The sequence below is a fragment of the Phaseolus vulgaris genome, chromosome 10 (assembly GCF_000499845.2).
Source record: "Phaseolus vulgaris cultivar G19833 chromosome 10, P. vulgaris v2.0, whole genome shotgun sequence".
Lineage (NCBI taxonomy): Eukaryota > Viridiplantae > Streptophyta > Magnoliopsida > Fabales > Fabaceae > Phaseolus > Phaseolus vulgaris.
Genome location: NC_023750.2, coordinates 17,501,882 through 17,529,788, shown reverse-complemented (window position 1 = coordinate 17,529,788; position 27,907 = coordinate 17,501,882). Strand labels below are relative to the sequence as shown.

General features: G+C 49.6%; 1 protein-coding gene across 1 annotated transcript; it reads right to left on the bottom strand.

The window, feature by feature from the left end:
* Nucleotides 1–394: 394 nt before the first annotated feature.
* Nucleotides 395–27,531, bottom strand: LOC137815848 (uncharacterized). The gene is made up of 3 exons (XM_068618960.1): nt 26,689–27,531; nt 1,031–1,333; nt 395–469 (listed from the first exon to the last, which is right to left on the bottom strand). Exons 1-3 carry the CDS (start codon nt 27,529–27,531, stop codon nt 395–397), a joined length of 1,221 nt encoding a protein of 406 aa, XP_068475061.1.
* Nucleotides 27,532–27,907: the final 376 nt, after the last annotated feature.

Sequence of the window (27,907 nt, the reverse complement as noted above, 5' to 3'; positions counted from 1 at the left end):
AAATTCAAAATAGAAATTAAATTGATTTCTTTACAATGCAGTCAGGCTCAAAACAATCGGTTGTTTTTCTGCAGCAGTTAAAACTGATTTTGAATTTTAACCATGAGCAGAAAGAGTTCAAAGCAGATGAAGTTAAGCATTTTAAAGAAGATATTTAAACATGAATAAGAACTTTAAAACAGAAATTAAGAACAGAGAAAGGAAGGTCTTATCCTTTATGTTGTTCTTTCAATGAGCCATGTGCTTTGTGATCAAGAAGCCTTTTTTAACTATTGAGAGCCTTTGGACAGATGCAGAGCATTGATTCAGCTTCAATGTTGGTCTTTTTCTTCCAAAAACTTGATCATATGACTTTGTCCCTCTTATTCATTTAGATTTCCTGCACAAAAAGAATTCAAGCAGCAAGATTTGGTCCCCTCACAAATTTGGGTCCATTTGGCTTTTCTTTGTTGTTAGAAACTTCACATCCCTTAGGAATCCATTTCATAAAGCCTCTTGGAACTGAATATTTCCTAATTTTACAGAACCTAACAGAATGGTCTTTCTTCATGCAGTAAAAGCATGTAACAACCGGTTGTTTCGTCTTAACAATCGGTTGTTTTTCTGGCTTTCTTGAAAAACTTTTTGAAAACTTATCTTGTTTGTTTTGTGTATTAAAGCCTAAACCAGCCCTTCCAAAAACACAGTTTTGAGATGCCAAGACATTCTCAAAGTTAGATTTTCCTTTCGAAAGCTTATCCACAGTACTTACAAGAGAGTGCACTTTCTTTTCAAGGTTTTCACAATTTTCACAAATGAGAGTGTCACACTTGCAAGAAGAGTTTTTCAAATGTGTTTCTAATTTTTCAAAATCACTTTTTGCTTTTTCCAGATCTTCTTCAAGTGATTTAACTCTCTTTTCAAGCCAATTGTTAAGATCTTTCAATCGGTTGTTTGAAAGAACCAATCTATTAGCTTCATCATGTGTTTCTTGAAAAGCTTCAAGCAATTCACTGTAATTTTGTTCATTTAAAGAAGCATATGAACTTACCTCACTTGAGCTACTTGACTTATTATCTCCTTCAACAATTAAGCATAAGTTTGCCTTTTCTTCCTTACTTGATGATGAACTTTTATCATTATAAGCTCTTCTTGATTTACCTTTCTTCTCATGCTTCTTGAAGTTTCTCTTCCTTCTGTTGGGACATTTAGTTTTAACATGACCCTTCTTTTTGGATTCTGAAGAGAAAGATTCAGCAGAAGATTCTTTTTTTTCCATCAATGCACTCCTTGGATTCTTGTGATACTCTTCAAGGGTATTCCACATTTCTTTGGCAGACCTACATTCTGAAACCTTGAGCAGTTCATTAGAATCAAGTGAAGATACAATGATGTGTTAGAAAAGATGGCTTTAAACTAGAGGGGGGGTTAATTGTTTAAAGAGGTTTTCGCAAACTTTTCGAAGCTAGAATGAACTTATTTCAGAAACCAATTGATTCAGCAATTCAGTTAGCCAAAACAGCAAGCAAAACTGTTATACTAGAAAAAACAATCGGTTGTTTCTTCGAAACAATCGGTTGTTTCTTCGAAACAATCGGTTGTTTCTTCGAAACAATCGGTTGTTTATACCAGCAAACAACAAACAAACTGAATTTAAAGAGTTAAGGATAGAGAGATTGTACACAGTTGTTTATACTGGTTCACTCCAAACTAGAGCTACATCCAGTCTTCTCAGAAACTCTGAGGATATCCACTAAGCAATCACCACTTGATCACTTACACCACAACCAAGAGAATGACCTTGAAAACCTCAAGACACACACTCTCCTTGGCCAACACTAAGATTGCTGATCTTGAACACCTCAAGAACACACAGCCAATCTCAGCAACACACACAAACAAATTGTTCAGCAGTTTACAAAGATTACACTTGTTAGAGATGAATATCTGAAATCAATACAAGTAAAATCCTATTCAGCACCTTCATCAATCTCTCAACTCTTTAGCAATCTCAGAACTCTTTCGAAAAACTCTTAGATCAAAAACTATGTTTCAAGATTCTTAAAACATAAAAACAGTTTTTCAGAAAATATTTAAGAATATAGTTTGTTATCAAATCTTAACAAACTCTTAATTGCATTTAAAGTTGATTGGTCAAAGCATTTAATGACTGGAGCGTATTGAGCATTTAAAGCTCAGTCAAAGAAAACAGTTTTTCTGTTATGGTTTTAAAACAAACAATCGATTGTTTCCTCGAATCAATCGGTTGTTTTGTTACTTAATGTACCGCCCTGGTGGTCGGGTGTGATGACGTGGCATCCTGCTACAGTGTAGGCGTGTTGACAAGGCGCCAGGTTGGCAGAAGGAAGGAAGTCGGGGGACACGTGTAGTCGCCAGTTGTTAAGCTGGCGTGTTCCGACTTCCAGCTTACCAGAATAGGCGATCGCCAGGTTGAAAATGAAGTCGCCAGATGTAGACCCAGGCGACCAAGCAGTCGGACATCGCCGAAGATGAAGGAGAAGCAGATTATGAAGGCGGCCGGCGAGACCACAGGGAAGGTGTATGAAGGCCCCTAACTCGCCAGTTCCAGTATAGATCGCACTCCTAAGTTAGCTATGCACTGGGCAGTACCATGCATAAGTAACTTAGCTAAAATGAGAGCAGAAGCAGCGCCAAGTCAGGGAGCCTCCAGATGATGGCACGTGTACAGTTGGATGCGAGCCACGTGTCCAAGTCTGTAACTGCCAGGAGAGAGAAAGCCACCAGGTATATAAGAGTTCTTAACAGACTTTCTGAGGTACGCACGTTCAGTTCATACACTTTACGCTTGCGAGTTAGAGCTGACTGTGAGAGAGGATTTGCACGGTTCTAGTTCTCTTAGTTTTTGGTGATACCGTCACTGACTTGAGCGTTGGAGTGCGATCGGCCGCAGCGGCGCCGTGCTGTGTCTTTGCAGGTTCTTGAAGTAGATCCCGGAGAGGAACGAAGGTGAGAAGCAGTGCGCACGTCGATCCTTTGACGAGGCATTCTCCAGCGTTCCGGTCAACAGGCAGGATCATCAGGCGCCCACCGTGGGGCCGTGTAAAACTTGCTCCCATCCACAGCGCGAGTTCGTGGAAGTTTTCGAGGTTTTCTGCGTGGTTGTGTGCTGGTGCAACCGTCGCTCGCAGTTTCTTTGAGTTTCGTTTGGTGAATCTGCGTTTTGAACCGTTCGTTTGGCTTTTCGATCGGTGGAGTAAGGTTTTTTTTGCTGATTGCGCGTAGTCTGTTTGGTGGAAGTTCGAGTTCTTTCGCTTGTTTGGTTGTTCGCAGGGAAGCGGTGTTTCTGGAGAAGTCGTGGTTTTCTTTGAAGGCTTACGGTGTTCTTGAGTTTTCTTGCACTGTTTCGCACTGTTTCTCCGATTGATCACTGATTCGATCGAGGCTGAAGTGTTGTTTGTTGCATTCCTGTGATTCGCTGAAGTTAATGAGAAAAATGAGAAGCAATCGTTCCAGTCCCGTGGCGCCTGTCGCTGCTGAAGGCGACACCGCCATGACCATGGCGCAGATGGCAGAGATGATGCGCTCGTTACAGGCAACTGTGGAAGCCTCGCGCGTGGAGCAAGCGAGGATACATGAGGACCTGGTCGCCTCTCGCGCTAGGAACGAGGAGCTCAGCAAGGTGACTGAGGAGCTGCGTCGAGCTCTTCAGGAGCAGCAAGGACGTTCTTCTGCTGAAGAGGTGGCGCCGTCAACGCCACCTCGTGTTTTCCCAATGCCTTTTGTTCAGGCGATTACCGACACGCCTATTCCCACGAGCGTGGTTCCGGTTAAGGCTGTCTTTACCGGCGTGGAGGATCCAGAGGCTCATCTGACCACGTTCCACACGCAGATGATGCTGTCGGGAGGGTCAGACGCCGTCTACTGCAAGATGTTCGTGAGTACACTCCAGGGAACGGCGATGGAGTGGTTTGTGAGCCTGCCTAACGGCCACATAACCAATTTTCAACAATTCTCAAAGATCTTCGTTGAACAGTACATCGTGAATAAGGCACCGCCCAGGGTGTCTTATGATCTGTTTGATATAAGGCAGTACCATGGGGAGTCCCTCAGAGACTACCTCAATCGCTTCGGAGCTCAGATGGTCAGATCGCCGGCCAAGGATGAAGAAATGCTGGTCTATGCCTTTAAGAAGGGCGTGCAGCCAGGGCCATTCTGCGAGGCCTTGATCAGGGCTCATCCAGCGACGTTTGCTGAAGTCAGGCGACTTGCGGTGGCCCACATCGCCGACGAGAGTGAAGTCGCCGAGAAGAGAGGCAGCGTGGCTCGACGATCTGGTTAAGAGCGGTTTCCTAAATGACTATCTGCTAGATAGAAGGACGGGGGGAGCGTCGAGTTCCCAGCCAACAGGTGGAGAAGCCCAGCAACACGAGATGCCTATCCATGGGGAGATCCACACCATTGCAGGGGGTTTCTCAGGTGGTGGATGCACCGCATCGCAGAGGAAAAAGTATGCGCGATCGGTGATGACAGTGGACATGTTTGAAGATCACTCGCCGGAAGTGGACATTACGTTCACAAAGCAGGATCTTCGGGACGTTGTGCCTCATGACAACGATCCCATAGTTATTTCGTTGGTTACGGCGGGAAGGAAGGTCCACAGAGTTCTGGTGGACCAAGGAAGCTCGGCAGACGTGATGTTCTGGCCGACTTTCACGCAACTGGAATTGCCCCTTGACCAGCTAAGGCCCTATGGAGGGTGCTTATATGGGTTCGCTGGCGACCAGGTGGAGGTCAGGGGGTACATTGAGCTGAGAACCACGTTTACAGATGAGGCTGGGTCGAGGACGGAGAAAATCAAGTACCTCATCGTAAACGCCCCCTCAGCGTATAACATCCTGTTGGGAAGGCCCACTCTTAACAGGATAGGTGCCATTCCGTCGACTCGGCACATGAAGGTGAAGTTGCCGTCCATGGAAGGGGTGGTGATCACGATCAAGTCTGATCAGAAAGAAGCGAAAAGGTGCTATGAGAATAGCCTGAAAAACAAAAGATCAGTGAGTTATGTAACAACCACCCCACCTCCCGGTGTGAAGCCCAGACCGCCGGTAACAGAGGAGGCCGCCGGAAGAGACGTGGAAATGGTGGATGCTGAGCTGGGGGAGAGGAATGCTGGCCTGGAGGAGGAAGAGGCGCGGAATCGCCCCGAGGAAGAAAGGGAACAGGGAATCGCCAGGGCGGTGATCGCCAGAGAATCCATGCCCAAACCTGTTGAGCGGTGGCTCGAGAAGGAGATCGGAGGGAAAATCTTCAAGCTCGGAAGATCTCTGGAGGTCGATCTCCAGGACCAGATCGCCAAGGTGATTGAGCGGCATCTGGACGCGTTTGCTTGGTCCGCTTCGGACATGCCCGGGATCGATCCCGACTTCTTGTGCCATCATCTGGCGATGGACAACATGGTGAGACCGGTGCGACAAAGGAGAAGAAAATTCATTGAGGAGAGGAGGCAGGCGATCAGGGACGAAACACAGAAACTCCTCGCTGCAGGCCACATCAGGGAAGTCCAGTACCCTGAATGGTTGGCAAATGTCGTACTGGTGAAGAAGAGTAACGGGAAATGGCGCATGTGCGTCGATTTCACCGATCTGAACAAAGCTTGCCCAAAGGATTCATATCCTTTACCAAGCATTGATGCCCTGGTTGATAGTGCTGCAGGGTGCAAGCTGCTGAGTTTCCTGGATGCCTTCTCGGGCTATAATCAGATCAAGATGCATCCCATGGATGAAGAAAAAACAGCCTTCATGACGGAGAGGTCGTGCTACTGCTATAAGGTGATGCCGTTTGGGCTGAAGAACGCGGGGGCCACGTACCAGAGGTTGATGGATCGAGTACTTGCACCGATGCTGGGAAGGAACGTGCAAGCCTACGTCGATGACATGGTCGTGACCTCGCAGGAGAAGAGCAAGCACGTTGCGGATTTGGAAGAATTTTTCACGACGATCGCCAAGTTCAAGTTAAAGCTCAACCCGGAGAAATGCATTTTCGGCGTGGAGGCTGGAAAGTTTTTGGGTTTTCTCTTGACTGAAAGGGGGATAGAAGCTAACCCAGACAAGTGTGCCGCCATCTTGGCGATGAGAAGCCCGGCTACGGTGAAAGAAGTCCAGCAGCTAACAGGTCGGATGGCAGCCCTATCTCGCTTCGTGTCAGCTAGCGGAGAAAAGGGGCATCCCTATTTTCAATGTCTGCGGCGCAATAACAAGTTCGTTTGGACGAAAGAGTGCGAGGAGGCTTTCGTCAAACTAAAAGAGTATCTGGCGAGCCCGCCGGTTCTGTGCAAACCGCTGGCGGGAATCCCTCTCAGGCTGTATTTTGCTGTGACTGAGAGGGCGGTGAGTGCGGTGCTCGCCCAGGATCAAGATCAGGCTCAGAAGCCTATTTATTTTGTGAGCAAGGTGTTGCAGGGCCCCGAAACGAGATATCAGGCCCTGGAGAAGGCTGCGCTGGCTGTGGTGTTTTCGGCGAGGAGGTTGCGCCACTACTTCCATAGTTTCACAATACTGGTGATGACTGACCTGCCCATCCAGAAGGTCTTGAAGAAACCCGACGTTGCGGGAAGGATGGTGAAGTGGGCAGTGGAGTTGTCAGAGTTTGATATTAAATATGAGCCGCGAGGCCCGATCAAGGGGCAAGTCTTTGCAGATTTCGTGGTCGAGCTCTCATCGGAGGCGGCGCGGGTTGAAGGAGACGATTTCCGTTGGGTACTTTCGGTGGACGGATCGTCGAACCAGCAGGGCAGCGGTGCTGGAGTCATATTGGAAGGACCCAACGGGGTGCTGATTGAACAATCTTTGAGGTTTGCCTTTAAAGCCAGCAACAATCAAGCAGAGTACGAGGCGCTGATCGCCGGGATTTTGCTGGCCAAGGAGATGGGAGCTAGGGTGCTGATGGCTAAGAGTGACTCGCTGCTAGTCACGGGGCAAGTAACAGGCGAGTTCCAGGCTAAAGATCCACAAATGGCGGCTTACTTGGCGTACGTGCAGGAATTGAAGAGTTCCTTTGCCTCTTTTGAAGTAGTACATGTGCCCCGAGAGCAGAATGCCCGAGCTGACTTGCTTGCTAAGCTCGCCAGCTCCGGCAAGGCGGGTAGGCAGAGGACGGTGATTCAAGAAACTCTGAAGACGCCGAGGGCATTTGTAGCAGATCACCTGGTCCTTCAGATAAGCAGGTCGACGGAGAGAGCAGCGAGAAGCCATAAGTCCTTGACGCAAGACACTCTGAGATCGCCGAGAGTTAGAGCATGTCGAGGAGAGAAGGTGGATGTGATGCAGGTCTGCGCCGCCCATGAGCCAGACACTTGGATAACGCAATACAAACGGTGCCTGGCAGATGGCCTCCTCCCGCTGGATCCGACAGAAGCTAGGAAGGTAAAGAAAAATTCCAGCAAGTATACGTTGATTGATGGCGATCTGTACAGGTTTGGGTTCACTCACCCACTCCTGGAATGCATACACGGCGAGAAGTGCACGAGAATTATGGCAGAGCTCCACGAAGGTATATGTGGAAGCCACGTCGGGGGTCGAGCTCTGGCCGCGAGGACTCTCCGTGCAGGCTACTATTGGCCATCTATGAGAGAAGATTGCAAGAAGTATGCCCAGTGCTGCAAACAATGCCAGCAGCACGCCGATTGGCACAAGGCACCTCCCGAGGAGTTGAAGTCGATCTATAGCCCTTGGCCGTTTCATACTTGGGGAATCGACATCCTGGGACCTTTCCCGCTGGCGATCAGGCAAATGAAGTACTTGGTGGTGGCGATTGAGTATTTCACCAAGTGGATTGAAGCAGAACCAGTGGCCCAGATCACCGCACACAAGATCGAAGGTTTTGTATGGAAGAACATCGTGTGCCGGTTTGGAGTGCCTAAACGCCTGGTGTCAGATAATGGGACGCAGTTTGCAAGCCACCTGTTGAAGAAACTTTGTGAAGGGGTTGGAATTCAACAAGTGTTTGCATCCGTCGAGCACCCTCAGACAAATGGCCAGGTGGAGTCAGCTAATCGGGTGTTGTTGAGAGGTTTGAAGAGAAGGCTTGAGAAAGCCAAGGGAAGTTGGGCTGAGGAGGTGCCCCGTATAGTCTGGGCGTACCACACCACCGAGCAGTCAGGAACCCACGAGACCCCGTTCAGCTTGGTCTATGGATGTGATGCCATGATTCCAGTGGAAATCCAGGAGAGCTCGCCGAGATTCCAGAACTTCGTAGAGGAAGACTCGAATGAAGAGAGAAGGCTGAACCTGGATCTGCTGGATGAGGTCAGGGAAGAAGTGAGGTTGAAAGCTGAAGCGGTGAAGAGAAGGGTCGAACGAAGATACAACTCTAAGGTGATGCCAAGGCAGTTTAGAGAGGGCGATCTGGTGATGAGGAAGGCCCACCAGTACGAGATGGAGAATAAACTGTCACCCAAGTGGACTGGACCGTTCAGAATAACCGAGGCGCTCGGGAACGGGGCCTACCGCTTAGAGACGTTGGAAGGAGGGGCGATCCCTCGCACCTAGAACGCCACGCACCTGAAGTTGTACTATAGTTAAGAGCTTTGTAAGTGAAGACAAACACAATGTTATATTACAATGTCTCTGTTAAAACAGTTTGAAGGGGGCACTCTTTTTTCCCTAAGGAGGGTTTTTAATGAGGCCACCCAATAAAAGAAGAGTTTTCGAAGTATAAGGTGTTTTCAGATTGCATGTGTGCTATTTTCAAAAGTTTTGAAGAAAGACCTTGTCATTTGTACATGATTTAAGGCAAGAAAATATATATCTCGTGCTTTCTAAAAGGTTTTAAGTCCTCATCGTTTTTCGGCGATTGGAGGCACCAGGTAAGTTTTAAGTCCTCATCGTTTTTCGGCGATTGGAGGCACCAGTTAAGTTTTCAAAGTCCTCATCGTCTTTAGGCGATCGGAGGCACCAGATGAAAGACCTCAACGCCCTCGCGCGTCCTGAGGCAAGTAAAAGACCTCCTCGCCGTCGAGCGAGTGCAGGCGAGAAAGAGAAAAAGTCCTCCGTGTTTCTGGGAGCGAGAAGATGTAACTCCTGGGGCAATGTAGAGGCAAGTTAAAAGACCTCCTCGCCGTCGAGCGAGCGCAGGCGAGAAAGAGAAAGGTCCTCAGTGCATCCAGGGGGGAGGAGATGTACACCCTGGGCAAGTTGAGGCACCAGATAAAGTCCTTCTCGCCGTCAAGCGAGTTAAGGCCAGTTAAAGACCTCCTCGCCGTCGAGCGAGTGCAGGCGAGAAAAAAGAGAAGGTCCTCAGTGCATCCAGGGGGGAGGAGATGTACACCCTGGGCAAGTTGAGGCACCAGATAAAGTCCTTCTCGCCGTTGAGCGAGTTCAGGCGAGTTAAAAGACCTTCTCGCTTATGTGCGAGCATAGGCAAGATAAAACCCTTCTCGTCTCGAACGAGCTCAGGTATGGCGAAGAGGGTGGAAGAAGCTTGAAAGGTGGCTAAGGTAGGTTCGAAGAGAACGCCTAGTCAGCCGGTCTTTTGCTCTGAAGTTTAGGGGGGCAAAGGAAGATCCCAAAGGGCGCTTCTACCCCAAATAAAGAAACGATTGCCAAAGCATGGGGCTAGGAAAAGCTGATGTTACCAAGAGGTCTTGGCGATCGGGAAGAGTTTAAACGACGGCGAGAAGGTTGAAAGACTTGTTTGATAAAGCAGGTCGAGTGGGACGTTGTTTGAGCCAATGATTGAGTTACAGTTCGTTGCTTGAAGGGTATTCTTGCAATAAGGTTAGTTGCCTTAAGAGTACAAGTTGTTTAAAGTGATTATTACTTAAGTTTGAATTGGCTCGAGGCAGTTACGTCAAAAGTCGCGTTTGCAAAATCACTAAGTTAAATCCGACAAAGTTAAACATGCAAAGAAAGTTAAAGCGCTTAAAAGGAGTCAGGGGAGAGAATATCCAAGCCTTGTGATTGAAATGAGTATCTGTTAAGAATACATAGGCGCGAGTTTATTACAAGATATATACAAGGGAAATCATGAAGTAGCAGATGAGGTGGAGTTGATTAGTCTTCAGCAGGAACGACCTTTCCATCTACTACTTCGTTGTTCAACGACACCATGCTGAGGTCAAGATCGGGGAATAGGCATGCGAATTGTTCCCGAGCGGCTTCGAATCCAGCAGCCAGAATCTGAGCAGAGTTTAGCTTAAGTTCTTCAATTTGCCCTTGAAGTTCTTCAACCTATTTCTTGAGCTCTTTGTTCTGCTGCTCCAACTCTTCAACCTGTTTTCAGAGTTGTTCGTTGGTCTCTTGAGCATGGAGAAGGTCGTCAGTAACCTTCTTGGATTCCGTTTGAGCTTGGGCCAACTCAGCAACCATCTTTCCTTTCTCCTTGTTTGCCTCGGCGAGATCAGCCATGGCGTCGTCCCTCGCTTTTTCTACTTGCCCAAGTAGCTTCTCGCGGTCGATCGACCTCTGCTCCAGTTTTTGCACCTTGGCGGCGTCAGCTTGAATGTGAGCTTCCAGGTCGCTCGCCTTGGCGCGAAGAGGCACGATTTTGCTTTCCAACTCGACCTTCTCTTGGGCAAGATCGTCAACTTTGCGGCGAAGGTCAGCAGCTTCCTTGCGCGCCAGCCTGAGCTCGGTATTCAGGGCATCCTCCACTCGGGAGTGTTCGATTTTTGCGAGCGTCAGGCTGAATGACATCTTCTCCACCTCGACCTTCATAGTGCTATTTTTAGTCTTGAGGTTGAAGAGATCGTCTTGAAGCCTCCTGGTGGAGCTCTCCACAGCCCTTGTTATGATCGCGGGGATATCCTCTGCTATGGTTTTCAACTTGGCAGTTGGAGGTTCCCACATCCTTGTGACTTCAAGGGAAAGGTTTGCTGCTTGGAGAGGCGCCAGGGGGGCTTGTTGAGGGTTCTCGCCGCCACCTTCCTTGGCAATATCTTCAGTGGTTGCTTCCTGGCGTGGCGACGCAATCGGGGATTCGGTAATCAGGATTGGAGATGTATGAGCCACCTCATCCCCGATTGGAGCATTTTCTGCAGCTGAAGCGTTTGAAGGGGGGCCCCCTCCAGCTGAGATGTGTGGCGTAGAGGCGCTTGGGGGGTCCTCCAGGAAATTTGGCTCTTGGGCCTCAGCTGCAGGTGGCGCAGTGGCCAGTGGAACCGCTTGGACTGGTGATGAAGGAGCTTGTTGTGTTGGCGATAAGGGAGGAGGAGCAGGCGTTGATGGTGGTGTTGAGGTCGGAAGAGGGGGTGGGGCAGGTGGTGAAGATGGTGCCACCCTTTTCCTCTTCGTAACGAGGCCATCCTCGGTGACCTCGTCGTCCTCTTCTTCCTCCTCTTTGACGACTTGGGGGGCTTTCCTTCTGGGTCTCTTAAGGACCAATTTTTTGCGTTGAGCGGGCTCCTTGGGTGGTGATCGCCCTTGGACAATGGCGGCCTCCACCACCGAGTTGGGCACCGTTTGGGAACCGGTTGCCAACCCGTGGTTTCGGGCGAGCGATTTGAGTTCAGCGAGCATGTTCCTGGGCAACATGTTGTCTGCAGGGGACAGAGATGCGTGGGTTAACTCAAGGAAAACAGGTAAGTGCGTAGTGTAATAAACAGCAAAGCAGATAATACGTGCAGGAAAAGTAAAGCCAAAGTCTTGCGCATAACGCACAAAACGCCCAGAGACAGCTAAACAGAAGCAGTATTAAAGCAATGGTTCAAATGACCTAACCTATTTGAAATTCTAGCTGATCTTCGAAGAATTCAAAGCTGATCAGGGAGGTGGTGAGGAAAGTTATGTTGGCGTCCGCCACCTTCTTCCAGAAGAGACAAAGGTCTCTGTCCAATGCTCCCATGCTATCAGGACTTCTGGGCCTCCTGAAGCAGCTCTTGGACTCCTTTTTCCCCTTGTCCACCCAGTACAAGGGGAAGCCATCAAGAAGGGAGGTGTCCTTGTCGTTTGCACGTACTTGGACGAATTTCCCCTTCCAGTCTTTATACGATTGCTGGAAGATGGTAAAGATGGATCTCCCAGCAATCGCATTCAAGCTGATCCACAGGCGGTCTCCTGGGTGCTTGGCTTCGAAAAGGAACAAAAACACGTCCACTGACGCGGGCAACCCCAGGTGGGCGCACGTTACTTGGAAGGCTCGAACAAACGCCCAGCTGTTGGGATGAAGCTGGGCGGCTGCAATGTTGAGCTCGGTGAGAAGTTTCCTCTCGAATCGGGTAAGAGGGAACCTGAGCCTGACCTTCTTAAACAGAGTCGTATAGACAAAGCAGAAGGGCCCGTCGGCGCTTACTTTGTCATCAGCACACACGGGCAGGTCGGCGGGGCAAGGCAGCACCATCATCCTTTCGTCGTGCTCCTTGTGAAACGACTGGTAGATTTCGTCCCCCTTAGTCAGCCGCAAGACTGCCCCCGCAGTGTTCACAGAGGATATTTCTTTCAGAAGGGTTGAGTTAGCCCAGGGGTATAATGTTTTGAAGTCTGGCAGAGGGACGGGGGCTCCTCCAGCATTAGGTGGAGTCGCCTGGGCCAGGGCAGATTGGGAAGATGCAGGCCTCTCAGCCTGCGAAGAGGAAGCGCCACGAACTTGTGTTGAGTCGTGTGCTTGTGAAGGAAGGTTTCGTGCTGATGGAGGGGGGTTCGGGGTAATCTTGGTGCGAGTCATGATGGCAGCTGCAAAGGAAGAAGAAAGGAAAAATGATCAGGGGGGTTACGAAGGCTGACTCGATCATAGAAGGAAGGTGAAAGACGAACGAATGTGGGTTCGTTGCGACGATCGACAAAGCCCTAAGTTATGCAGAAAGAAAAATGGAAAAACAACCCACAGCGTATGCACCAAGCAGTTACAGGATGATGCGAATCGGTGAAAATGCAAGGAAAACCAGCAGATGAAGGAAAGTAATTACCTTTCGATGATCAGGAAGACGATGGAGGAAGATGGTGATCTGGAGCGTTGAAGAGCGTTGAGAGTTTTCGCAGAGGGAAGTTAGAGCGTTTGCAAGCACGAAGAAAGTGATGGAACAGTGGAACGAAATGGGTTTAAGGGTTTTTCGAAATGGTTTTAGGAAGCGCTAACGGCAGATGAAGAGAGCCGTTGATGAAGCCACGTGTTCAACGATGAGTGAAGGGTTTGGTGGAGCATCAGAGCAGCAGAAAGTACAATCGCTTGGAATTCCGCGTCAAGGCCACGTGGATCGGTGTTAACGAAGGCTCTTTCAGTCTTTTCGCTAGACAAGTCTTCGCTTAAGACTGGGGGGCTTGTGTACCGCCCTGGTGGTCGGGTGTGATGACGTGGCATCCTGCTACAGTGTAGGCGTGTTGACAAGGCGCCAGGTTGGCAGAAGGAAGGAAGTCGGGGGATACGTGTAGTCGCCAGTTGTTAAGCTGGCGTGTTCCGACTTCCAGCTTACCAGAATAGGCGATCGCCAGGTTGAAGATGAAGTCGCCAGATGTAGACCCAGGCAACCAAGAAGTCGGACATCGCCGAAGATGAAGGAGAAGCAGATTATGAAGGCGGCCGGCGAGACCACAGGGAAGGTGTATGAAGGCCCCTAACTCGCCAGTTCCAGTATAGATCGCACTCCTAAGTTAGCTATGCACTGGGCAGTACCATGCATAAGTAACTTAGCCAAAATGAGAGCAGAAGCAGCGCCAAGTCAGGGAGCCTCCAGATGATGGCATGTGTACAGTTGGATGCGAGCCACGTGTCCAAGTCTGTAACTGCCAGGAGAGAGAAAGCCACCAGGTATATAAGAGTTCTTAACAGACTTTCTGAGGTACGCACGTTCAGTTCATACACTTTACGCTTGCGAGTTAGAGCTGACTGTGAGAGAGGATTTGCACGGTTCTAGTTCTCTTAGTTTTTGGTGATACCGTCACTGACTTGAGCGTTGGAGTGCGATCGGCCGCAGCGGCGCCGTGCTGTTTCTTTGCAGGTTCTTGAAGTAGATCCCGGAGAGGAACGAAGGTGAGAAGCGGTGCGCACGTCGATCCTTTGACGAGGCATTCTCCAGCGTTTCGGTCAACAGGCAGGATCACTTAACAAAAACACCATTCAAAAACAATTTTCAAACTTTCTCAAAACACCTAGGTGTAAACAATCGGTTGTTTCGAAAAAACAATCGGTTGTTTCAACTTAGTTTGAAAAACATTTTGCTTTGATAAAAATGAGATGCTAATTGCTTTGAGATTTAATCTAAGGGTTGATTACAATAAAGAACTACCCCAGAACAAAGCTAAAACCAGCACAGCAGCATCAAGCAAAGCAGAGGCTTCATCATCCTTCAAAGGATTTGGATTCTTCAAAACATTGAACACCACTTGGTTAACCATGATGTTCATAGCTATACAATCAAGATGTTCAGTTTCAGAAGAATCATTTTCAGATATAGGCATAAGATAGTTCTTTGTAATGACATTCCAAATTTTCCTAACTAAAGATTCAACAAAGAATTTCATTCTTATGCACCACAAATCATATTTCATACCATAGAACAAAGGTGGTTTGTTTAAACATGCATCTTCCCCAAAATAAAACTTTTCAGCCATCAAAAAATCAGTTTTAAGATCACACTTGAATAAATTTCAAGAACCAAGCTCTTGATGCCAATTGTTAGAATGGATGGCTTTAAACTAGAGGGGGGGTGAATGGTTTAAAGAGGGATTTCGAAAACTTTTAAGTCAAGAATGAAATTATCTCAAGAAACAATTGATAAGGAATCCAGTTTTCCAAAACAATAAGCAAAAACAACAGCACCAGAAAAACAATCGATTGTTTCGCAGAAACAATCGATTGTTTATACCAGTTTACAAAATCAAAACTGAATTTAAAGAGTTAAGGATAGAGAGAATGCACACAGATGTTTATACTGGTTCACTCTAAACCCAGAGCTACATCCAGTCTTCTCAAAAACCACTGAGGAATTCCACTAAGCAATCAAACCTAGATCACTTACAACACAACCAAGAAAGTGACCTTGATCCCCTCAAGACACACACTTCTCTTAGCCAACACACCAACACTAAGAATGCTGATCTTGATCCCCTGAAGAACACACAACACTTCTCAGCAAAACACACAAATAAACTTGTTCAACAAAATACAAGGATTACACTTGTTACAGAAGCAAATTTGAAATCAATACCAGCAGAAATCCTATCTCACACACTTTGATCAATCTCAATCTCTAAGCAATCTCAACTCTTTGGAAAACTCAAAAACTTGTGTTAAAATCTTATTACTCAAATCTGTTTTTGTGAATATATGAAAGATATTGTTTGTTATCAAATCTTAACAAACTATTAATTGCATTTAAAGATTTGTCAAAGCACTAAAACCTGGAGCATAAACAGTTAGAATCATTTAAAGCTCAGTCAAAACAAAAACAGTTTTTCTGTATGGTACCAAAACAAACAATCGGTTGTTTCCACGAATCAATCGGTTGTTTTAGTTTTAATAGCTCAACCATTTGAAAAACAGTTTTCAACCTTTTTTAAAAACATCTAAGTATAAAACAATCGGTTGTTTCGACAAAACAATCGGTTGTTTTTTCACTTAGTTTGAAAAACACTTTTCTTTTAAAAAGATTGAGAATGCCTATGCTTTGGATTCAATCAAAGAGTGGATTACAAAACTCAAACTACCCCAGATGCTATCTAAGACAGCTCAGCAGCAGCAAGCACAGCCAAGCCTTCAACATCCTTCAAAGGGTTTGGATTCTTCAAAGCTTGAACACCACTTGGTTCAACAGTATCTACTGCTTGAGCTACTTGAACCATCTTCTCTTTCTGCCATTAAACATAGATTGGCTTTTTCATCTTCACTTGATGAGGAGCTTGATGAAGAGACTTCATTTTTATCCCAAGCAATATATGCTCTTTTTGATTTCCCTTTCTTTTCCTTATTTCTTGACTTCTTATCCTTGCCTTCTTTATTTGGGCAATCAAATTTTATATGCCCCTGTTCTCCACAACCAAAGCAAGTATAATTGTTAGAAGTGAAATCACTAGTTTTCTTGTTTCCATACATTTCTTTGTTGGATTCTTTGTTGCAATTTCTCTTCAAGAATTTGCTGAACTTTTTGGGCAGCTAGCTAAGGTTTTCTTCCTCACTTTCATCACTTGAATCTTGCTTATTCTTGTGCTTGGCAGCTTTCAAGGCAATGTTCCTTACATGTTTGTCCTCACTTTCTTGAACATTGAGTCTATTCATCTCCAACTCATGTTCTCTAAGCTTTCCAAACAAGGAGGTCATAGTCAAGGATGTTAAGTCCTTTGATTTAGAGATTTCCGTAACTTTAGGTTGCCAAGATCTATCAAGACACTTGAGAATCTTGATGTTTAGCTCCTCTTGTCAAAGGTTTTTCCAAGACTCATTAGATGGTTGATGATGTGAGTGAATCTCTTTTGTATTTCAGAAATTGATTCTCCCTTGAGCATTCTAAATATCTCATACTCTTGTATTAGAGTATGTTTCCTAGCTCTCTTCACATCATTTGTACCTTCATGGGTGACTTCTAGAGTATCCCACATTTCCTTAGCCGATGCACATTGTGATATCCTGAAAAATTCATCAGAATTCAAAGCATAGGTTATGATATTCTTGGCAATACAACCAAACTTGGCCTTTTTATTTTCATCATCAGTCCATTGGGACCAAGGTTTTTCAATAGAAGATCCATCCTTTTCAAATTTAGGAATAAAAGGGTCATTTTCAATTGCATCCCAAATTCCTTTATCAAGAGATACAACAAAGATTTTTATTTTAACTTTCCAAAACTGATAATTCAAACAACAAAACAAAGGTGGCCTGTTAATTGAGGCACCCTCCCTGTACCGTCCCGTACCCGGGCGTTGACTAAGTCAAGGTTAAAGTCAACACCAGAGGTCAAAGTCAACACCAGGCGTCACTAAGAAGAGGCGTCGCCAAGGCAAGGCGTCGCCTAGGTGAAGGCGTCGCCCAACCAGGGCATCGCCAGATCAAACAGTACTAAAGCAAGGCAATCACAGTGTGGTTCCCCAATACCCATGGGTAGGAAAGACCATGGAGGGAGCGACGCCGTGGGAAGGCCTCAGGTTCCGATAACCCGGGGCAGCGATAAGGAGAAGGAAAAGGTGGCTTCAAGGCCATAGTGATAGCACTAGTGTAGGGCAGCCTGACTCGTGAAGTACCCCTGCCGCCCAGAGACGCCTTTGGGACAGATACGACCCAAGAGGAAGGTCACGCCTAGGGTAGCCGGGTGCAGGGTACGAGAGGAAGGCAGATACGCTCTCAAAGTAAGTGACTAGATGATTGGGGGCATGAGTTGGCACCCAAAAAGTCACCCCTAGCGCAGTAGCACTCCCAAGCAGGAGGACTCACACGTAGAAACGTCCCCAGATGGGCAGAAACGCCCCCAGATGGGGTCACGGCGTCGTGAGGCCCTCCACGTGTACGACAGCCATCTCAGAATAGAAACACCCTTTAGTCAGGTGCCAGGTAATTAAAGTCATTCAATACAGTTTCCGTTTCGAGCATTCAGGTACTATAATGGCTCCCAAGCGTTTCAACGTCTTAAACGCGCTACGTTTTCTAATTAGATACGCTGATTGAGTGCGTTACATTTGTAATTAAAGGCGCTTTAAGGCGCTTTAAATGCTTGGGTAGTTGAAATAGCGCTGAGAATGTTGGAAACAGGGTTCGAACTTTTGGCAAATTCACCAGAACTCTCTAGTTGCTTGCTCGTGCTTTGAGACTACGGAGAAGGGACTGGGGAAAGATCTTTGCCTGAGGGAGAAAACACACACACATATACACAGTTCTTTTTACCAGCTTCAGAGTGCCATACGCGGTGCTCAGAGACGGAGGTGCACAATTTTGGTGTTTCTTGCTGGCTGACTTGAGCGTCGGAGTGCAAACGGCCGCTAGGGCGCCTCTTTGTCCTCTCTTTTGCAGGAATCCACAGGTAACCAGTGAGAAGGAGTCCCTAGCTGACGGTTGAGGTCGCGCACGAAGACGTCCCGGTCAACCGGACGGAACATTTGGCGCCCACCGTGGGGCCGATATAAAACATCAGTCCCATCACAAGTTCGAGAAGATCTACTAAGTTGTAGTAACGTTGGAGGAGGTTGGAGTGACAATGGCCCCCACCAGACGAGGTACAGCATGCGCAGCCCCAGTAGAACTATCCATGCAACAGGTCCTGGAGATAATGAGGGGGCTGCAGCAGGATATGGCGGAGTCGAAACTGGAACAGGAACGCATGCAGGCAGATCTTGATGCCTCGCATGAGAGGAATGAAGAGCTCCACCGCGTGAATGAGGAGTTGCGCCAGGGCCTGAGAAATGACCGGGGGCGGCATGGACATGACGAGATGGAGAACCATTCCCCACCAATGGAGTTTTCCACTCCTTTCTCGCAGAAGAATCTAGATGCCGTGATCCCGAACACGTTCGCAGGCCCCAAGGTGATCTTCACCGGGATGGAGGACCCAGAGACGCATCTTGCTGCATTTCACACACAGATGGTCCTGGTAGGCAGTTCCGACACTGCTAAGTGCAAGCTCTTTATGAGCACCCTAACTGGGATGGCTATGGACTGGTTCATCAGCCTCCCGGACGGTCATATCACATCTTTCCGCCAATTGTCACGATTGTTCAGGGAACAATACTTAGCAAACAAGGCCCCGCCACCAGTCTCCTACGATTTGTTTGATGTGAAGCAATATCAAGGGGAGACCCTTAAGGAATACATCAATCGATTCGGGGACCAAGTCGTGAAGGTTGGAACGACAGAGGAGCCTATGATCGTGTACGCGTTCGTGAAAGGTGTATGCCCTGGTCCTTTTGGAGAATCCAACATTCGCAACCGCCCTAGGACTTTCGTTGAGTTACGGCGTCGAGCGGTAGAACACATTGCTTCCGAAGGGGAGGTGTGCGTGAAACGCACCAGCGTCGTACCCTCACGCCCGAGAGGACCGGCGCGAGTTCAACCCGTCAGGGTCAATGAGACCACGACGGGAAGGAAGAAGCCATATGCCAGAAGCCCCTACGAGGCCAGAAAACCCCAGCCCCGGGGTCCAGCGGGAGGCGATCGCCCGGCCAGAGAAAGAGCGAGACCGGCGAGGTACAACTTCGTGGTTGAGTTGAAGGATTTGATCGCCGTGCCTAACATAGCTGAGAGGCTGACGCGACCGACGAAGACCGACAAGGTGTTAGGGCCTCGTAAAGACTCTTGGTGCGAATTCCACGAGGCTTTCGGGCACCACATTGATAACTGCCTGTCGTTGGGCTACCAGCTAGATGAGCTGGTGAGGACTGGGTTTTTGAAGGATTATGTCGCGGAGCCCACGACGACCACCACCTTGTCGCCGCCGCAGGCAGAAGAACCAGCACACGAGATGCCTGTGCTTGGCGAGGTCCACACCATTGCTGGAGGTTTTTCCGGCGGGGGACCCACCGCCTCCCAGCGAAAGCAATACGCGAGGGGGGTCAATTCAATCGAAGAGAGACTCTCGGGGGAGCCATGGGAGTCGGATCTCGTGTTCACAAGAGGAGACCTCCGAGATGTGGTACCCCATGACAACGACCCCGTTGTCATCTCAGTCGTCACAGCCGGAAGGAAGGTGCACAGAGTGCTTGTCGACCAAGGAAGTTCGGCAGACATCATGTTTTTGTCGACCTTTAATAAGTTACGGCTGTCCCCCGATCTGTTGAGTCCCTACACGGGGTGCCTGTATGGGTTTGGGGATAACCAGGTGGAAGTCCGGGGATACCTGGAGTTGAGGACTATGTTCACGGACGGAGAGGCCTCCCGTACCGAAAGCATCCGGTACCTGGTCGTGAACGCCAACTCCGCCTACAATATTTTGCTGGGAAGGCCGGCGTTAAACCGTTTGAACGCGGTGTCCTCCACACGCCACATGAAGATGAAGCTGCCCGACCTCAGTGGTCAGGTGATAGTCATCAGGTCAGACCAGGAGGAGGCAAGGAAGTGCTATGAGAACAGCCTGAAAACGAAGAGAGGCGTGTTCATGGTATATGAACGTCCGCCAAGCGCGGACACGACGATGGTGGAGGCGACGCCCGCTGGGTCGACGCCTAACGAGGCCCTACCAACGAAGGCGACGCCTGAAGCTGATGCACCAATGGAGGAAGGCTCTGAGGACGCAGCGCCCGTCGAGGATGATAGCAGGAAATAGCCAACGGCTAACGCCGTAGAAAGGGAGATTGGCGGTAAGACATTCAAGTTAGGGAGTTCGCTGAGCCCAGAAGAACAGGAAGGGGTGGCAGAAGTGATTTCGCGCCATCTGGATGCCTTCGCATGGTCCGCCTTGGATATGCCCGGCATCGATCCCGATTTCCTGTGTCACCACCTCAGCATGGACGCCACGCTCCGCCCCGTGCGCCAGAGAAGGAGAAAGTTCAATGAGGAGCGACAGCAGGTGGTGAAGGACGAAACGCAGAAGCTGTTGAACGCTGGCCACATCAGGGAGATTCAATACCCTGAGTGGCTTGCCAACGTCGTCTTGGTGAAAAAGGCGAATGGAAAATGGAGGATGTGCGTGGACTTCACGGACCTGAATAAGGCATGCCCGAAGGACTCGTACCCGCTGCCCAACATCGACGCCTTGGTAGACAGTGCGTCCGGCAGCAAGGTGCTGAGTTTCCTGGACGCCTTCTCAGGGTACAACCAGATCAAGATGCACCCCAGAGATGAGAACAAAATTGCATTCATGACTGAGACTTGCAATTACTGCTATAAGGTGATGCCCTTCGGGCTGAAAAACGCGGGCGCCACGTACCAGAGGTTAATGGACAAGTTCCTGGCGCCCATGCTCGGGAGGAATGTGTACGCCTATGTCAACGACATGGTGGTGGTGTCGCAGGATAGGGCGCAGCATATGACGGATCTGGAGGAGTTGTTCGTCACAATATCCAAGTACCGCCTCAAGTTAAACCCTGAAAAGTGTGTTTTCGGGGTAGAGGCCGGTAAGTTCTTTGGTTTTATGCTCACAGAAAGGGGGATAGAGGCGAACCCCGACAAATGCGCGGCGATTATCGCCATGCGAAGCCCGACGTCGGTAAAGGAGGTGCAACAGCTGACAGGGCGGATGGCGGCGCTCTCAAGGTTTGTTTCTGCCGGGGGAGAGAAGGGGCATCCATATTTCCAATGCCTCAAGAGAAACAGTCGCTTTGCATGGACTGATGAGTGCGAAGCGGCTTTCATTAAGCTAAAGGAGTACCTAGCAACGCCACCGGTCCTCTGCAAACCGATAACGGGCGTGCCCCTCCGTTTGTATTTTACCGTAACGGAGCGGGCTATCAGTTCTGTGTTGGTACAGGAGCAGGACCAGAGTCAGAAGCCCATCTATTTTGTAAACAAGGCATTACAAGGAGCTGAGACGAGATACCAAGCACTGGAGAAGGCGGCGCTAGCGATAGTGTTCTCTGCCAGGAGGCTCCATCATTACCTCCACAGCTTTACGGTGGTGGTGATGACAAACCTCCCTATACAGAAGGTGCTGCAGAAGCCTGATGTGGCGGGAAGAATGGTGCGCTGGTCGGTGGAATTGTCAGAATTCGACATCCAGTATGAGCCCAGAGGATCCATCAAAGGGTAGGTGTACGCAGATTTTATAGCGGAACTTTCGCCCGGAGGTGAGCAAGAGGTGGAAGTGGGCTCGCAGTGGCTGCTCTCGGTTGATGGTTCTTCCAACCAACAAGGGAGCGGAGCGGGAATAGTCTTGGAGGGACCCGACGGCATACTGATTGAGCAGGCCCTGCGTTTCGCCTTCAAGGCGAGTAACAATCAGGCGGAGTATGAAGCCCTAATAGCCGGAATGCTCCTGGCCAAGGAGATGGGCGCGCAAAACCTCCTGGTGAAAAGCGACTCCCAACTAATTACGGGGCAGGTGTCGGGTGAGTTCCAGGCGAAGGACCCACAGATGGCGGCGTACTTGAAATACGTCCAGTTGTTGAAGGGAGCATTTAACGCTCTTGAGCTGATACATGTCCCGAGGGAGCAGAATGCCAGAGCTGACCTGCTTGCAAAGCTGCCCAGTTCAGGCAAGGGGGGTAGACAGAGGACAGTGATCCAAGAGACTCTCAAAGCTCCACGTAGATTCGTGGAAGACAACAGAGTGGATGTCCTCCAGATTTATGCAACAAGGGGAAGGCCGAGGAGTCATTGCTCTTTGACCCAAGATACGCAGAGGGCGCCCCGCATCAGCATGTACGCGGTGTGCCCGAAGGAGAGCAGATGCAGGTATGCGTTTTGACCCAGGGAGACACCTGGATGACGCCCTACAAGCGATACCTGGCGAATGGGGCTCTCCCAGTAGAGCCTGAAGAGGGTAAAAAGGTCAAAAGAAACGCCGCAAGGTACACCCTGGTGGATGGGGTGTTGTTCAGGCACGGTTTCACTCACCCTATCCTAACATGCGTAAGTGGCGACGAGTGCACCAGGATAATGGCAGAGCTACACGAAGGCATCTGCGGGAGCCACGTAGGGGGAAGGTCCCTAGCCTCCAAAGTAATACGCGCAGGTTTCTTCTGGCCAACAGTGAAAGAAGACTGCGCACGACACGCCCGGCGGTGCAGAAAATGCCAAAAGCACGCCGACTGGCATAAGGCGCCGCCAGAAGAATTGCGGTCCATATACAGCCCGTGGCCTTTCCATACATGGGGAATTGACATCCTGGGCCCGTTCCCACTGGCAATCAGGAAGATGAAGTATTTGGTCGTCGCCATCGAATACTTCACCAAGTGGATAGAGGCAGAGCCCGTAGCACAGATCACTGCGCACAAGGTACAGCATTTTGTGTGGAAGAACATCGTGTGCCGCTTTGGCGTACCTAGGCGCTTGATATCCGATAACGGGACCCAGTTTGCCAGTCAGCAGTTGAGAAATCTGTGCGCTGAGGTAGGAATCAAACAAGTGTTCGCATCGGTTGAACACCCCCAGACCAACGGACAAGTGGAGTCGGCAAACAGAGTTTTGCTGAGGGGGTTAAACAGGAGGTTAGAGAAAGCCAAAGGGGCGTGCGCGGAAGAGGTACCAAGGATCGTATGGGCATACCACACCACGCCCCAATCCTCTACTATGGAGACGCCTTTCAGATTTGGTGTACGGGTCGGACGCGATGATTCCAGTAGAAATACATGAAAGCTCACCACGTTTTCAAAACTTTGTGGTGGAGGAATCCAATGAAGAGAGGCGGGTAAACCTGGATCTACTAGACGAGGCCAGGGAAGAAGCCAGGATAAAAGCTGAAGCGATGAAGAGAAGAGTAGAGCGGCAATATAGCTCTAAGGTAAAGCCGCGACAGTTTCAGATCGACGACCTAGTGATGAGGAAAGCTCACCCATACGAGTTGGAGAATAAGCTGTCTCCCAAGTGGACTGGACCCTTCAGAGTTACTGAGGCTAAGGGCAACGGTTCGTATAGCCTAGAAACTTTGGATGGAGGTCCTATCCCACGCAGTTGGAATGCAGCCAACTTAAAATTTTATTTCAGTTGACTTATGTAAGCAGTTATGTAACAATTTAGTTGAAGGGGACGCTCTTTTTCCCTCTCGGGGGTTTTTTAATGAGGTCACCCAAATAAAAGGTCAAACCAGTTTGAGAAAAAGAAGTGCCTCGGGTTTCAGCCTTTATCTTTCTCCGTTTGAAGTAATGTGATGCGTCGCCAAGAAAGAAGGCGTCGCCTAGGTCAAGGCGTCGCCAAGAGAGAAGGCGTCGCCCAGATGAAGGCGTCGCCCAGGTGAAGGCGTCGCCCAGGTGAAGGCGTCGCCCCGGTGAAGGCGTCGTCTAGATGAAGGCAGGCGCCGTTAAGGAACATGACGAAGGAAAAGTGCACAATATGCGAAACGTATGCAGAGCAAAGCGACGTTGCAAAAAATCAAGTGTGATATAGGAAAGTTGATGTTACAAACAATGTTCGATACAATGGGAATAGCGCAAATAGAGCAAATATTACAACTCATGCAAATCACAAAGGAGCCACTTTTCAGGGGCCATCAGAGTCAGCGCTGGAGGAAGACGAAGCCCTGATCCCAGCCCGCAGAGCTCGGGTAAGTCGTGTCCTCCTCTCTTGGTTTATTTTCGAACCTGCACCAAGGGAGATAAATGTGTCAGAGGCACCATGAAGCAAGACATGCACAGTTAGAAAGCAATAGAGGCCGAAGTTTTTAGGGCAGTGACTCTTACATATGTACTTTTCGAGAGTTCCAGCGTTGAACTCCAAGCTGATCAAAGTGGCAGAGTCAAAACCTCCCGCCTCAGCAAGAATCCGGCAAGCTATTTGATCACTTGGAGCCAGCTTCTTGAAGGGTTTGGTTTTGAGGGCCCTCGTCTCTCTCACCCAGTACAGCGGAAACCCATCCAGAGCGTCGGGAACAAGGTCAGTACGGCAGATCTTGAAGAACCGGCCTTTCCACCCGGTGAACGAGCTTTGGAAGGGTGCGAGGAGAACTCTCCCGGGAACGTTACTGAGAGTTACCCAGAGGTTGTGCCTCTGCCTCTTCACCTCAAAGAAGTGAAGAAAGAGGTCAACCGAGGGCGCACAACCCAGAAACCCGAAGAGGATGTCGAAGGCTTTGACAAAGGCCCAGCTGTTGGGGTATAACTGTGCCGAAGCGACATTGATCTCCGTCAGCAGTTCCTTCTCGAACCGGGAGAAGGGTAGGCGCACGCCGATGGTCTTGAAAACCACCTCGTACAGGTAAAAGAAGGGGACCCCTTCGTTGGCCCGTTCGTCTCCACATACTGGCTCCCCTAGAGTGCAAGGGAGCACAGCGATGTCGTCGTCATGCCTCCTCGCGAAGGCCCGGTGGTCATAGGAACACGAATCCCCTTTGTGCTCCCTTATGGCCCTGGTAGCGAGTAAGCATGAACACTCGTCAAGAAGTTCACTCGAAGCCCAAGGGTACAAGTCCTTGGGATTGACCCTGGGGAAGCAGCATGAGAAGACATTCTTTAACAAGATCAGGGATTGTCAAGGGTGTATGGACTGCCGGAAATGCAAGAGTCGAGCGAGGGGAGCGAATGCTGGAACAACCCTTCGTGAGAAGAGAAAGGGTGCAAGAAGAAAGGGTGCAAGAAGAGAGAGTGTAAGTAGGTTACCAAGAGTGCAGAAAGGATGAGAACAGTTTCAGGGTTTGAAGGGTTAAATAAAGCGGTTAGAGCGCCAAACGACGCGAATGGATGCACCGCACGATCGAGCCACGTGGCAGAAGATGAAAGGATGGCCCTGGCACCGCTGGTTAAACTCAGAGAACGTCGTATCAACAGAATACCCAGTGGTACGATGCGCCGTCGAAAGTGGATCAGGGGCACAGTAGGAGTCAGAATCAAATCGAATGACTGAATGTCCCATCGGCCATACAAGAAGCGCCACGTGGATCAAGTCGAATGACTGAACGTCCTATCAGCCATACAAGAAGCGCCACGTGGATGGCACGGGCGAAACCTTGAGCTCTTCGCTGTCCCAGGCGTCGACCAAAGCTGAGGTCAAGGTCAATGCCAAGGTAAGGACGACGCCCAAGGCGACGTTAGCACGAGACGCCCGAGGCGTCGCCTGGAAGGACCTAAAGGATGACGCCAACGTGAGACGTCGCGGCGTCGCCAACCAAAATTCCTGCGGCCCCGCCTCCCCCATACCCACAGGTAGGAAAGACTGTGGAGGGAGACGAAATCGAAGAAGGCAAAGTTGGTTACTGGCGTCGCCTCCCCGATACCCACAGGTAGGAAAGACTGTGGAGGGAGATAAGACCGTCAAACGCCAGCGAATCGCTGGCAGGGTGTTCCCCGATACCTATGGGAAGGAAAGACCATGGAGGGAACGACCCCCCCAGAGCACTCGGCGTTTAGACACCCGGGGACGATACGGCGTTGCTGTAGCAGGCCTCTCCTTAAGCGTGGGCGCCGGGCGTTAAGGATCAAGGAAATGACCGTTTCGGTGTTAGAGACACCCCGTGGACGATACGGCTTCACTAGGTGAGCCTCTCCATGGGCGTGGGCATTGGCACGTGACCTTTCCCGGGCCTACAAGGCTGCCCAACGAAGTGAAAGAAGCAAGTATAATGCAAGCAAAACAACCAAGGCACAAGAAGGCAAAGGAGGAGAATAAAATCGCACAGGCAGAATTCTATGTCGCGAGGACACGAAAGTAATTATAACAAAGTTCCAGAGTTGTATCAATAGTGCAGATGATTCAAAGAATTACAAATTTGTCAGAGAAGCTTAAAACAAGTATAAAGAAATGGGCTGATGATCGAGGGGTGGCGGCTCAGTCGTCTATCACCAAGGGCACGACCTTCCCATCAACTATGTGGTGAGTGGAATCGCAGCTGGAAATGTCAATCCCCGGATTCGTGCAGACAGCTTGAGCCAAAGCTTCTTGGAACCCCTCCTCGAAAGTACCCGCCATCTCCTGGATGATGGCCTTTTTGTCCTTCTCCAGCTCCTCAATGGCGGCGTCCCCAGAGGCTACCTGCTTCTCCAAAGCCTCCTTTTCCACGCGAAGCCGACTGACCTCGACCTGTAGTTTGTCATAGTCAACCTGGAGAAGGCCCATAGCCTTGGCTTGGGTGGCCATTTCCCCCTCCATCCGCTCCATCTCGTCAGCCTGCTCACAGCAACGGTCCTTCAAGTCCTTTTGAACTTCTGCATCAGCTTTGACCAATTCCTGAAGGCCCGTTATCTGAACTTGGAGGGCGACTTCCCGAGTATAAAAGTCAGCCTGGAGCTCCAATGCCTCTGCCAGTTGCCTCTCAGCTTCTGCTTTGGACTCTTGCGCTTGCTTCAGAGAGGTTTGGTAAGTTTCGTTCTGGCATCCCAAGGTTTTCTTCTCCTCCTCCAGAGCAGTTACCTTTGCTTCCAAGGCCTGGAGAGTTTGTGTTTGCAAGACAGCATTCCTAGCCTGGGCGCGCCATTCAAGGGCCACCGCCAAGAAGGCCCCCAAGTAGAAAGGCATGCCTTCCTTCCTGTCGGTGCCCTCTGGCATAGTCCCGCCACTGAAGCCCCTCATCAGATGCATGATTGGAGGAGGGATGGCGATGAGATCGAGGGCGGCAGCGGCAGCGACGGGAGCAGGGGAAGCCGAGACTTCAACCGGTGGCGGGGGCGGGGCAAACTCGGCACCTTCGCCCCCATCCTCTTGGACTGTTGGGGGTGGAAGTGAAGTCGCGCTTGGAGGGTCATCCATGAAGGGATTTCCTCCCTGGGGCGACGCCTCTAGTAGAAGAGGAACCTGCGCAGATTTTCTCCTCTTGAAAGGCGCCACACCTTCCGAGTCCTCATCATCTGATAAAATCTCCAAGACCCGTTTCCCTTTGTCAAGGGGGGTTGGAGCCGGTGACGAGGCCGCGGCTAGGGGAACGGCGGCGATGGGCAGAGGAGAGCTGGGAGTTGGAAGCGCCTCGGGGCTATGTGGAGATGACGGAGATGAGCTGAAGGGAGCTTCGGCAGTGACCGGAGGTGGCGGTGACAGAGTTGGTGGGGGGATCGGAGCAGCAGCAGGGACGGAGGAGGCGCTCGCCTTGGCGGCACGAGCCTCCTTCATTGCTCTCGCCAGCATCATCCTTTTAGAGGCGTCCATCACCGATCCTACATCAAAACAGACCAAGCAGCAGAAATTAGGACCAAAGCAACTATACTAAATTACAAAGCACATAGATGCGTGAGATAAAAGCCACATGACACCATGGGAAACAGGGGGAGGAAGTCGTGGGAACAAACGTCCGGCGAGCAGGGTGTTCACAGCAAAGGGGAAAAGGGGAGAATCTCCTTACCAAAGTACGTTGTCAGGGCGTGAGCGTTGTACTCGCTAGCAACCAGCTTCAAGGTATCAAAAACGATCCCTAGCCCAGCCAAGGCCTTGCTTACCTCCCTGTCGGCAGGAGATAGCTCCTCCAGGGCTTTGGCCCTAAGCAGCTTGGGGCGCTCCGTCCAATAGAGGGGAAAGCCGTCCAAGG

Excerpts from the sequence above, each read along its gene's own strand:
- LOC137815848 (XM_068618960.1), bottom strand. The coding sequence starts at position 27,531 with ATGGACGCCTCTAAAAGGATGATGCTGGCGAGAGCAATGAAGGAGGCT. Across the intron at positions 1,334-26,688 it reads CTGAGAGGCAACTGGCAGAG|GTTTCAGAATGTAGGTCTGC; the intron begins GCATTGGAGCTC and ends GAACTGCTCAAG. Across the intron at positions 470-1,030 it reads AGTCAAGTAGCTCAAGTGAG|GGATGTGAAGTTTCTAACAA; the intron begins GTAAGTTCATAT and ends TGGATTCCTAAG.